General features: G+C 35.5%; 1 protein-coding gene across 1 annotated transcript in view; it reads left to right on the forward strand.

The window, feature by feature from the left end:
* Window positions 1–13,759, forward strand: part of KCNH8 (potassium voltage-gated channel subfamily H member 8) — a 174,966-nt gene that overhangs the window by 58,228 nt on the left and 102,979 nt on the right. The window contains exon 3 of the mRNA XM_053979069.1: window positions 12,174–12,305. Coding sequence (XP_053835044.1) covers window positions 12,174–12,305 — 132 coding nt within the window. The remainder of the gene's footprint in view (window positions 1–12,173; window positions 12,306–13,759) is intronic.

The raw sequence follows: 13,759 nt of genomic DNA on the forward strand, positions 1-13,759 counted from the left end.
GGATTTGGTCTAAAATGTATATCATAAGTGTCCTGTTTTTTGGGGCAGACGTTCAAGGTTACAAAACTGAACATGCATCTATTCCTCAAGTGTCACATTTTCCAATATTTTAAATTTGAATTAAACTTATTTCAAAGCTGATTCAGTTTTTATCATTAAATTAGACTGTTCATTCTAAACAAGCAGCTTTGATCTGAATTTATTACACTTGACTATGGACCTTTCACAGTTATTTAACCATCATTAAAGAATTCACACAGCACCTTTGCTCAGTAATTGTTAATTAAAGGAATGATTGCTATAACTAAAGCAACCCCAGCAGTCCACATGCAATTTCATGGAAATTCAAGACTGCTCTGAGCTGATTCTGCAGCAAGAGTGGTGTGCAAGGAGTTGGATGGGAATCTGAGTGAAGTCTGTCTGTGCTGGATGAACCACAGTATTTCCTTGTCTTTGTCATTCGGGTTTGGATTTCAAAAGAATGATCTTAAGCAGTTGTGCTCTGACCAATGCTTCTGAGACCACAAGAAATGGATAAGAACTTTTTTGTATGTGTGTTCTCATTTGGGAATTTTAATGAATTCTTAAAATAGGATAAACTGGTTGTAACTCCTCATCCTGAACATTTTCTGCCATGCTAGCAACAGAGCAATATTAGAACCATGGCACCAGATACAGCAGCTACAGAGAGGGATGTCTTTTGAAAATTCAACTCAAAATATACTTTTCATCATAGTTTCAGTATTTATTTTGGTTCCTCAGAAAGTTTCTTGCTTTTTCTTTGACAGAGCTATATTAGTTTCTTGAAGACAATCAGAAAAGAAGACTATTAAAAGACAAGGAATTTTATGATTGTTGCCTTCTTCAGAAAGTTTTAAAATTATATTGCTTAGGAGCTGATTTTTTAACTTTTTTTTTTTGTTACTATTTCTACATTTTCTTTAAAACATCTGCAACAAATTAAGTTGTCAATTATGATAATAGAAATGCAAATTCACCTTTTGGAATTCAAGTGAGTTGTGAGAAAAATGCTCACTCCTAGATCTCCTGTTTAGAACAATCTAAAAAGCAGTTGGACACTATGCTGAGGATTTATATTTAAAAAAACCCTCTTTTTCTCCCTGTCAGACCTCTTCTGAAATTTGTCAATAGCAAGTACAAGTAGTTAAATGAGGTCTTCACTTTCCCTCAAACTGAAGTACAATTAAGTAGCTGTGTGGAATTTTTCCTTTTCTGTTACAGCCTAAGATAATGCTACAATAAGCCCTATAATCAGTGACTTAGTCTAGTCTAAGCTCTCCACCTTCAGTTGCTGAGAAGGTCACAGCTTGGGTCCCCTATGACCCCAACAGATTTACTTCCTTTGTCTCAAAATTAGGTTTGTAGTATTTGAAAAGAGATCTGTACTTACACACAACCCTTTAAAACATGCACTAGTTCCACAGCCGTCCTTCACTGAAAGGAAATTGGCCTCTTTCTGTGTATGTTTTAAGCTGTGTGAAACACAGTGTAATCATCAGGGGCCACTTGTGATTTATGGGCATTTGAGAGACTCCACTGTGGTGACCATCATATCTGTGCACCCCAGAAAAAAGGCTGTTTGCACAAGCCTTTGTGCACAGTTAAAATCCCCACTGTAAGAGGACTGGAGCAAGTGGGTGTTGCTGGGACTATCTTTACAAGGTGCCTTAGGACTTTGGTGCAAGCAGAGTTTGCTTTGTCTGTAACAGTTAACCAGGACTCAAGGGACATTTTGTCAGCTTCTCTGTGAACACTGATTTAAACACCTTCTGGGTTATGTCTTAGGCATGTTCTTGGTCCCTAAAGGTTTGGTAAGTAAATTATAAGGTCAGGAAGATATGATGTATTCAATTTCTGTATTTATTTCTTCATTTATTACAAGCCAGTAAGATTAAATCAAAGTATTTTATCTCTTCTCATCACTGCATGAGAATATCTGTTTTGATAAGGCTGTCTCCATATCTGGAAGGTCGGGATTAAGGTATTTCACATAGGCAGAATATGAGGAGAGAAAGAGTGAAAGTCAGACCCTCTTACTGAGCTCCTGGATTCATCAGGCAAAAGGCTGTTTGAAGTCTGGGTGTTCTCACATGAACAGCAATGACAGACACAGGTAAATGAAATAAGGCTCAGGCCATGAGACATCATCCATTGCCTCTGCCATGTTTGTGGTTGAATAACGTGGCTAGAGAATAGCAAAGGCTACACAACATAATTTATATTTAATGCACTCCATGTGTTAGGAAAACAGAAAAAGGGGTTTTTTTTAGAAAAAGAGTTCAATGTTATATAAAATTGTATAATTATGAAGAAATTGAAGAGAAATTAATGTCTTTTAAAAGGAAAAAAAAATTCCTCAAGCTTCTCTACAGAAAGTATCTACCTTCTCTAACAAACTCCTGAAATACACCATGTCTTTTGGAAGTTAAGCCCAGCAGTAAGAAAAGAGGCATTTATTAGAATTATCTGACTGTAAAAAAAAAAAAAATCTGCACAGACACCTCAATTTTTTGTGACTACTTTCTACTATTTTAGTGATTTTTCTAGTTACTAATGTAGAGAAAGCCCCTTGACAAGTTGCTTGATAGAGCAGTTTGTAGCAATGTGGCCTCACTGCTGCTTCACTGCTTCTCTGCCTTGAAAATATCATCTAAAAATAAGAAAGCTAAAAAGCTTTTGTGGTTGGCTTGCTCACATTCACTAAATTATAGTACGAAATACAGGAGGAGGGAAATAAAAAAAAGCAAGCAACACTGAAAGATTAATCTGAAGGTAATATCTAATTGCAATTACCTGAGCCATAAAAAATAATTTTTAACTTTATAAAAGAATTTTTTTTCTTCTTTCTTTTTCTCTTTTCTTTCTTCTTTTCTTTTCTCTTCTCTTTCTTTTTTCATTTTTTCTTTTTCTGTTTTCTTGTTCTTTTTCATTTCCCCCTTTCATATAACTCATTAATCATTAGGAAATGTCACCGCTTTTTGGGAAGTCTTCCTCTTTAAAAAGCAGTACAGTATATAGACAGAAGACATGTCCTTATTTTCCTCTGTTTCACTGAATAGGGAATATTTTTCTCCTCTTCTCTCCAAACCCTTTGTTTGCTTGACCCATGGCTTCTGATGAGAGGCAATGTGTACCTCTGAAATGTTTTGATGTTTTAGAGACAGACCCAGCTTCTGCAGCAGAAGAGGAAGATAGAGCAGGCTTGTCCTCCTCTTTAGTGCCCTGGCTAAGACTTTACAGAGGCCTGGGTGAAGTGGTCAGCAAAAGCCTGAAAGAAGACAAAACAAGGGGATGAATTTCAGTTACAAGTAAAAAAGAAAGGCAGCGAAATACCATGTCCAATGTGATCTAAACCATCTGAGATCTTTTTCTAGAATCTAATGAGACATCAGCAAGACTGCAGCTCACTGACAGTGCTGATACTTCGTTCTGATGCATTCACGGTGATATTGGCTAATAGCTTCTTTCAGCAGCAACATGATGTATTAAAAGCATAATTCACTGAGAAAAGACTTGTTCTTCTAGAACCACATTGATATGTAAATAAATCCGTGTGAAATTTTCCTGTTCCTTGTTATTTTGCTACAACTTGATGCCCTTCACTGCTAACAGATGCAATTAGTGTTTCCACACAGGCACCCTGGGCTTCCAGCTGCACCTGATATGAATGGCTGTTGGTACTGCTGGATGCTTTTTTTTTTTTTTTTAAATTTTTAAAAGACATTCATTGTGCTACTTTTTATACCTCCATTTTTAGTAAGAGATGATAGTAGTAATTTTGGAGTAGGATGTTCAGAAGACATCAGACTAGTCAGCTTTCTCTTCGAATTTTTCTCACAATTTTATGGCCACACTGAGTCTGCTGCCTTTTATTTTTTTATGAGATTTAAATCAAGCTTTGGCTAAAAGCTGACTTGGGTGCCTGTGCTCCACCATGAGTTAAGGCTGTTCTTTGGATAAAGAAAGTTCAAGATGTCATTTCTCCAGATGGCCATATACCTCTCTTCTGCTGACATTTCCTTATTTTGTCCCTGATCCCTAAATCCACGTTCTGGATTATGATGCAGACTATTTGCCACCTCCTGGGCTGACCACCATGATGGGTTCTTGCTTTAGCTCCATAGTTTTTTGGAAGGTAATGGGAGCTCACGTTAGCACTGTCTATTGAACCCTCTCACTGATTTGGGTAGGGAATTGCAAAAGCAGCTTGAGTTCATAGAGCAGTTAAATAACTAGAAGGTTAAAACCTGCTGCTTTCCAGTTGGTGGGGTTACTATAATTTGTTTCATTGGACAGGCTCAGAGACTGTTTACAGCAGGTGCTCACAGGGACTGAAGTGGTGAATTGGGAAGATTAATCCTCTCTACCATGTTACATAATTGCTCAGTATGTGTTTCAAAACCCTTCTGTATAAAAACCTCAAACCTGACAAAATGGAATTATCAGTTCATATCCATGACTCAGCTCCATCTCAAGTCCCAGCTTTAGCTCCCTCTTTCCAGAAAGGTGCCCACAGACTGCATATGAAGTACAGGTTCAAGTTCTTGAATCACAGCCTCAACAGAAAATCTCTAAACTTGATGAAAACTTCTGAATAATATTAACAGATAAGACAAGGATTATAGACAAGGATTATAAAGCAAAATATTCTGTAACCTAACCCTGTGGGAAAAGCAGTGTAAAATAAATCGATCAGTTTCTAAAATGTAGTCTTTCAGTGTAAGTGGATGAGTAACCAGCAGAATCCCCTTTTTCTCCATGTCATGCCTTTAGAAAACTTTATGAATAAGCATGAGATTGCAGCCAGCACCTCTTCCAGTGCTGGGAGATCTCCCATTCTGCAGACTCCAGACTTCTGTTTCTAGGGGCTGCCACTGCCAGAGGCACTAAAGTGAGAATCACAAAAATATTTTGCAGATATTTTAGTTTATATAATTATCACTTGTTTTTTAAAACTGAAAATGTGATTTTTTTTTTTTTCATAGGTGTAGTGGTCTGTTTGGAGATTGCTGGGTTTTTTGATTGCAGTAATGTCACATCATCTTTGAAGTCTCTCTTTTCAGACTATAAAATAATGAGCTTAAAAGCAAAAGAATGTAATTTGGAAACATGGCTATGTTTAGGTGAATGTGTGCTTTAACTCCTTCAGATGTGAAAATATAAGATGAAATTTCAGAATAATAAATACGTTTATATATATATATATATATATATATATATATATATATATATATATGCAAATATATATCCAGACATACATAATGTATATGAGGGATCATCCTGTTTTAAAAAAAATTCTTGCCTTCTTTTCAGAAGTGCATCCCTCAGTAGGCTGAGAAATCATATTTACCACTGTTTTTATATCTACATGTTGACTCTGAAAGTCCAAAAAGAATAAGCACAGTTTTAACAATAGATTTCAAAAATACAGTAATCAATGGAAAGAAAATTTGGCTTATTTGGAAATTGCTTGAGTGAAAGCAATGAAGTAAAGATTAAACTGATCAGGAAGGATCAAGCCTGACTATTTCTGAAGCAGTCTGTATAAAGATATTGAAGAAATTGTATTTTGTTTTGTTTTCTGTTGCTTTTGTTTGGTTGGGTTATTTTTCATTTTAGCCATAGATATTGTATATTTGTTTATATAAGAATATTGTCTCAATTAGTATTTTCCCAGGAGTTAGTTGACAAATGCTGAATGCCCTGTACTAATATAAATGTGACAAAGTAATTATCATTGGAGGGAGAGGGAAAGTAAGCTGCAGAGTGATAATGTTTATGAGTCTGCCCTGAAGCTTTTATTTAAACAGAATGCATCTCACTGACTTAACTTAGTTTTTAGATAATCCTGTGTGTTTTGCTAATTGTTATAACTGCAACCCAGTAAATGTATTACATCAGGGAAGTACTTATGTCCCTAAATGTCATTTTATTTTCTAATCTGGGTGGAGATAGAAAAAGGAAATTAGGGCAGACAAAAAGAAAGTGGTACGCTTAAGGATAATGTATCTCACATGGCATTAAAAAGCATTGCTTAGTTCTCTGCTTTTGTTCAAGGAAACTCAGTGTAACTAGAGGATTTTGAAATGGTTTTATTAATTAGGGAAGATAGTGGAGCTATACAAGAAAAGACCAGAAAGCTGAGTAAACAAAGCTGAAATGTAGATGTGCTGGAGCTCATAAATCATTTGTATAAAACAATCACTGTAGACTGTACTAGCTGTTGCATGCAGAGATTGTTCCATTTAGGCTGGAAAAGACATACACTCAAACTAGGAGCTGCCATAACACTGACAGTCTGTGTCCAAAAAGTGTCAAACAGAAATTTTGGGGCTGTGAATTAAGCTTCTCTCTGCTTAACATTGTCAGTCTGCAGGAGAGGCAAGGATAGGAGATTGCTGTGTTGAAAAGGGTCTTCTCTTAGGGCATCCTTTCCCTCTTTTCATCTCTCCATCATGGCAGCAATGGCAGAGAAAGTTGGACATGCTGCACAATATAAGACATATGACATATGAGGCACTGGATTACCTGGGAGCAGAAGGGACAGAGCATGAGTTGAAGCTGGGCACAGAAAAGGCTGGGAAGACATGGAGGGATGGATTTGTGTATCTCTGATGAGATGTAATAGATTTGAACAATTGCACATGGTACTCCATAGGGTATATAGAGGATTGGGGAGCTATTTTTAACAAGTTTTAAAACAACTCCACAGGATTATTAATTCCCTACTTAATCATACTGAAATACAATTTTTGCTTTGTTATTACAGAATCTTACTGTCATCTTTCATCTACCAAATTCTTGAGACACAACTGTATTCTGCTTTGAGGAATAAATTTTGGAATGGATCTATTTGGCTGCATTAATGGATTACAAATATATTTTGGAATAGACCTACATTGACTATTAAAACTTGCAAGGAGGCTTACTTCCAGGATACAAGTGTGATCTTGTGGTCACACAGAAGTAGGGGAAACAAGTTCTTGAGTCTTCTTTACCATTCATATGACAATGTTAATACAACCACCTGTTCCCATATAAGTCAGCTTCATCATAGCCCACATGAGCTCTTAATTTTGCAATTTTCTCTGACCAAAGAATGTCACTAGGTGTAGCAGATAAGCTGGCACCTGCAATAGCAGAATTCAAGAAAAATAAGTTATAGATTTTGTTAACTTATAAATTTGATTTTTGCAGAGATAATGAAGAATGAGGTGATCATTTGCTTAAAGTAGCAGAACTTTGCATTAGCTGTATTAATTGATCATTGTTAAGGTTATGATATTTACAAAAGAGAAAGTACTTGAATGTATAGCTATAGTTTTCTTGCAGCTCGTTTCCTTTCCTGTTCAGTCCAATTGCAATTTTTTTAAGCATTGCTTTCTTTGCACTTTGCTCTCCTCAACAAAATGTTGACAACTTGTCAAAGCCACTTAACTTTCAAAATTATGTGTTATCAGTGAGGCCGGGAATTTTTGGGTAAGCTGATGAAAGAGAGAGTTTGGTTTCCTCAGACATAGTCTTTGGCATCCTAGTCTGCCAGTCTTGAAGTGCACACTTTCTGTGATGGAAAAGTGGAAATGATCAGGCTCAAATATCTCTGGTGTTATGATGCAGGTTTATTTTGTTAACAATTAGTAACCATCAATGAGCTACTGTTGTAATGCTGAGGATTTAGCATCAATCTTGTTGACAATTTATTACAGCCATCTACATGAAAATATCTTTATGTTTGTCTTCTACATAAATCCCTGGAAATAGGGTGATGTGTTTTAATCTTTTTCTTTAAGGCTTGATTTGCATCTCCCTACAAGAGCATTTAGTTTACTAAATCATCTACTTAAACAAAAAGAAATATTCCAGATTTATGATGGCTTGTGAAGCCTAATTCTGCCCTCTTATGCATATGTATAATTATTCCTTGAAGAGCTATTTTTTTTTTTATATTGTTTTTATATCTAGTATGCAAACCATTTAAACTTTTTTCTTTCTTCAGATATTTGGACTCTTAGTTTAGGAACCCTTGCATTTAGTTAATTTGATGTATTATGTGCAGATTCAGTGCTTTTCAAAAGAGCTTGATCCCTCTTCCTTGTGCCACAGAAAAGTGGAGATAGATCACAGAAAATTGTGTGTTTCTTATTTCTGACCTCTGAATGATGGAAGGGACTGCATAAAATGTCTCAGTGTCCCTCTGGAAAGCAGTGTGGCAAGAAAAGTCCTGAGGAATTGAGGGTCTGGAAGTGGATATAACCACACCAATCAAAAGCTAAAAGGAAGCCTTAAGCTTTTCTTCCTGGACAAAATTACTCCCAGACTGTCAAGAGCAAAAGGAAGCCATAGCCTGGGATGAGAAGCACTCACTCCAAGTATTTCTTAGATGTTTGTATCGCTAAAAAAGGATGAGGTAAAATTTTAACAAGATGGGTGTAGAGTTTATTTATTTATTTATTAAAGAATTAAATAAACTTTGCAGACCATCATCCCACATCATATCTCTATTATGAAACCTCTGCAATACCCAAATATCCACCAAAGATATTTCTGTTCTGAGTATTTCATTGGGCTCTGTCTGGGGTGGGCATGACTACAGATTATCTATTATCATATGGTGAGTGCACAGAGCTCATCAACAGAGTTAATGGTCTCAGTCTGTCCCGTGGTTCAAGCAAGCTTTATTTTCTAGTGAAAAGAGTGTTTGATTTTGAAGGCTACTGGCATCCTAATGACAGGGTTTTGTATAAAATCTCCCTTTTAAATGCCCTGGTCTGTTGACCCTTGTTTTGATTTCAGTCTGAGGACAGACTTCTAGCTGTCAAAACGAGGAAAGGTAGAAAGGTTGTTTGAGAGAGTGACCATAAAGCACTGTCTTTCTTTTATATATATAAAAGGTGGACTATAGCCAAATTGCTTTGTGATAAGATTATGCTTCATTTGGTTTCTTTTCTCCTTCCCTGTGATGTGCTTATATAAGCCTTGAGGATATTAAAATATATTTTGACCCTTCATAATGCAAGAGAAAGATTAGACTCCTTCTCCAAGAGTGGTGGCTTGAAGCAATAAAAATAGTCTGTGTATAAATAAACCTCCAAAAGAAATTTCTTTGATAGGCGACTCTTGAAAATACAGAAAACCTTTGTATGCACCATCTGAAGCAGGGAAGGAATTTCCGTCTCACAGACGAGTGCATTCAAAAGAAGCGTAACAAAATAGGGCAATACTTTTTTTGATGAGGAGAAAGTTCTGCTTTTGATTTATAGAATTATGTGATGGTGGCTTTCAGTAAAAGCTATGTAACAGTTTGCATTGCAGTTTATTTTTCCGAGGGTGCTCCTCAATAGTGAAAGAGAGAAAGCACTTCTGTTCTTGACAGAATGCAACCTTATATTGACCTAATCCTGACCTAAAACATCTCACCCAGTCTAAAAACTTAATATTCATTTGCTCCTTTCAGCGAAAAGGCAAGAAAACCAAATAAAATTAAAACACAGAAAAACCCCACCAAATCAACCAGCTCTGATTCAGAACTTCCAAAGATTCAGTGTATAAATACAGCCAGAACTGACAGCCCACCACACAGGGTATTAGCTTGGAACTCTTCAGGAGAGAAGTTGCCTGTGCATGAATTGGATGTGTGTTTTCTTTAGTGGCACACACCATATTTTACATATGTTTGCTTTGCTTAGTCAAAATATTTTTAGATATATTTACAGAGAAGGAGAATGAGAAAAGAAAACAAAAGAAAATATGATTGAGAGAAACTAAATGATGACAGGATGTGGAACAATTTCAGTCACAAACCTCTAAAGAATTTAAATGCATTTTGATTATACAAAAGAGCTAATGCATTAAACCATTAAATATTAAATTGATTTGTCTCTGATGATTAACCATGTTGTAATAACTCCCTTAAACCTACAAATTACCATTTCTGACAATATTGCTGTAACTGAGTTAGGTTTGTTTGAAATGCCTGCTGTCTGCAACTTTCTTTCAGACCTTAATAGCTAATATGTGTGTGTGTGTGTATGTGTGTGTGTGTGTGTGTGTGTGTAAGAAAGACATTTAACAATTGAAAAGAGAAAGATATTGTTCCACTTCTGGAGGAGATAGAAACATCTTCTTAAAAGACCATTGGCCCTCTTGGTGGTTTTTAGGAGAAGGAGTTGAAAGAGACTTCTTGCCGCTGAAACTACTGCTAGAATGCAGCTGGATATAAAGGAATTTTGCCAGTAGGAGTTTGGCCAGTTTAGAAGTTATGATGGTATTTTGTAAAGACTTATGTTTCTATTTTTAAGCTGCAAAATTTCTTAATGCTTCTTCTCCTTGAATGGACCATTTCACATTGGGAGAGTGTGACTCTCTAAAACATTTCTGACAGTAATGCCACTGAGCAGTTTTTCCCAGAATTTTTAACAGAGTCAAATCTGTAAAAAAAAAAAAAAAAAAAAGAAGAAGAAAGAGAATGGAAAATTAAAGTGGGAGAAAGAACAATATAAATACTTGGCTTCTGATTCTGACGTGTTTTACCTTCTTTTAAAAGGAAATCTTTTCTTGCTTTGTCTTCAAAATAAGAATATTTAAACCCAATACAAATCCAGTCTGCTTCTTTCCACAGGTTTTTCTGTCCTCCAGTTTTCTTTTATTTTGTTCCAATTTCTCCATGTCCCTTCTTCAAATACCCTAAGTGGAAGTTCTGCTAGATTGCTGAACTTGTAATGTTAGTCTCAAAGGTGCCTGTATGACTCTTGGAAAGTTTGATTGGAGCACAGAGGGCCAGATGAGTTTCCTTTGAAGCAAATTTTTTTACCTTTAACTGCCATGGTCCTTGAAAAGAAAAGCTGCTCTTTCACCTATCATGCTCATCTACAGTGTTCAAAAGGCAGCCAAGGAACTTCCACTTGAAAATCTAAATTATAAACTTCACTGTGATCTTCCTGTGCCCAGTTCTTTTTCAAAACTGGAAACTTTAGAAGACAGCACAGCAGGAAGTGGCTAGTCTGCTTGCTGTTCCCAAGGAGCCCTCCAAAGCTCAGCTGATCATTTGGCAGTAGTCAGCTGGGGCAGCAGTGGTCCAGGGAACCAGTCCTGTTTCTTTCTATGAATTTAAACAGACTTTTGTTTGTAAATGAATGCTAAAAATAGTATGTTGTGAAGCAGCAGATTGTGGAAGTGTAAAGATGTACAAAAATAAATTTTAAACCCTCTATCAGTACTTATATCTCTTTTAAATAATATTTGTGGGCTGATGGTGGATGGAAGTAGTTAGCCTTGATACCTAAAACCTGAAAGAGACAAAAGTCTGGTACTGGGCTGAGTTACCCCAGAATGGATGGGAGTGAGATCTAGGATGCTTGCATCTAGGCATTAAATATTTTCTTCTTCCAAGTGGTGTTGATAAGAAACTTATGAATTTTATCATTGGAATTGAACAACATATCTCGCAAACAGGACATGCGATGTAAACAGTGAGAATTGATTAAAAACTGCATCATTATGAAGCAGGTGTGGACAGAGGAAAGCTGACAGGAATTAAAAATATTGTCAAACTCAGTTTTGTCCAACTTCAGTCTTAAAAAAGTGAACATTATGAAAGCTAAGAAGATAACTAATATTAATTTTAGAGCTGATGTGTGGTATTATATATATCTCACTGTCTGTGCAATGAGTTTGTTTCTATTCTAAGTCTGATATCTAATTAATTTAAATTTCTTTGAATTATTGAAATGATGCTCTGACTATGAGGTCTTCTGTCAAGAGGTTATAATGAGTATCAACTCAGATGATTAAGGCAGAATGATTCTATAGCAGACATGAATGCTTCAGATGCCAAGTTAACAATGTGAAAGCTATTCCAGGAAATAACATCAGTTGAGAGTTCAAAGGAAAGCATGGTTTCAGAGGAGTAAGCAGCTTCATTAAACTCTATTAATGATCCCTGTAGATAAATTTTGCATTTAAATTAATGTCTTGTGCCTGAAGAAAGCAGTATTATAGAGCTTCAACCAATGATGCAAAGTGATTTACATGAGCTGAACATCTGTGATTCCCTGACCACTGACCTCCTAAATCAGTAGTTCATTTCCCCCCCCACCCCACCCACCCTGCTAAAAAACAGCTGTTTGAATTAAATTCATTCTTTATCCTTGCAGGGTCTTCATTCTGGTGCTTACTGGATATTGTTCCTATAAAGAATGAAAAAGGAGATGTAGTACTCTTTCTGGCCTCTTTCAAAGATATAACAGACACAAAAGCGAAGATTGCCGCAGAAGACAAAAAGGAAGGTTTGTGAGAATTGCAAAAAACTTGATAAGAACCAACATTTATATGCTTTTAAGAATTGCACCTGCATGAGCATTCTCTCACACATACACTATTCAATATAGAGACCTCCTAGTTTTTTTCCAAAAAAGAAATTAATATATGACATAGAATGATAAATAATGTGTTTGGGTTTTTTTATTATTTACATACTGCTGCAGGTTCTGTAAACATGGAATTTAGGAGACAGAGTATTTTGTCCTAAAAATTAAAATTGTTTTCATGTACCATGATTTAATGTATTTACTTTCTGGATTTACAGAAATATATTTTGGTATTTTGGAGAAGCTTTGGACCTTTTCAAAAGTTCCATCTATGAATCTGATTTCAGTATGGCTGAGAATAAATGAATGTGTTTTTTCATGTTTTCCAATAAGCAGAATTTAAAACAGCTTTAGAAATTATTTTGCCTATTGACAAGCATATATTTTCTTGTGTCATCTCATTTTCATTACACTTTAAGTTATAAGACTTATTATGTCATCAGAATTATCCAATAGTATAAGAAATAATTTCTCACTTTTATTTGCTTCTGAAAGGAAACACTGCAAAGATTCTGTTCCATGAATTTGGAAAATTGTCTTATGGTAATGGCTCACAACTGCCATAAAATAATTTTGACTGTATAGTGTAATTAAGGTTTGCTAAATTTTGCTAACACAAAACAAAGTCAGTGCAGGGGAATGAAGGCTATGCAGTGAGCATTGAGTTGTGCATCAGAGGCAGTGAATTTATTCCAAATTTGCATTTTGTAAAGGTATAATGAACCAACACTTTAGTTTTGTAATTTTTCAGTCTCTAAGGAACTGCTTAGAAAGAGTTTATCTGTAGACACCAAGAGTGGGTCTCAGAACTCTTAAAAACGCCATTGATGTTGAATTTTCCAACCTGGTACTACTCTGGGATCTATTTAAATTTTTCATCCCATGATAGCGTTGATCTCTGCATAGCTCAAAAACTACATAGTTATGGCCCTTAGAACACATTTACTCCTCATGGATTTCTAAAGTAGGGGAACAATTAATATTCAACTTTTTCGGGTTTAAAATGTTCATTTATCAAAAAAAAAGCTATATTTCAGTTACAGAGGTGTGTGATTCAGTATTCTTTTATGAAATTTTAGTACTTTAAATGGTAAAATATTATGCCCTCTTGTGCTGATTAATACTTATAAATTAACACTTATGCTTATGATGTCTGCCTCTTGTGTTCATTTGAAAAAATAATTTCACCTTTTACTTTACTTTTCAATCTCTGAATATTAGAAGGTTTTGGAGGGGGGAATTTTGCATTCTTCACTTTTTGCACTGAATATATTTGAAAATTTCAAAACTGGAAGACTGAAAAATGGTTTTGAAGTAGTACACAAGTACCTTTTACTGCTTTTCCTTACACTCAATTTCAACTAATTGCTACC

Source organism: Vidua macroura, chromosome 1 (genome assembly GCF_024509145.1).
Source record: "Vidua macroura isolate BioBank_ID:100142 chromosome 1, ASM2450914v1, whole genome shotgun sequence".
NCBI lineage: Eukaryota > Metazoa > Chordata > Aves > Passeriformes > Viduidae > Vidua > Vidua macroura.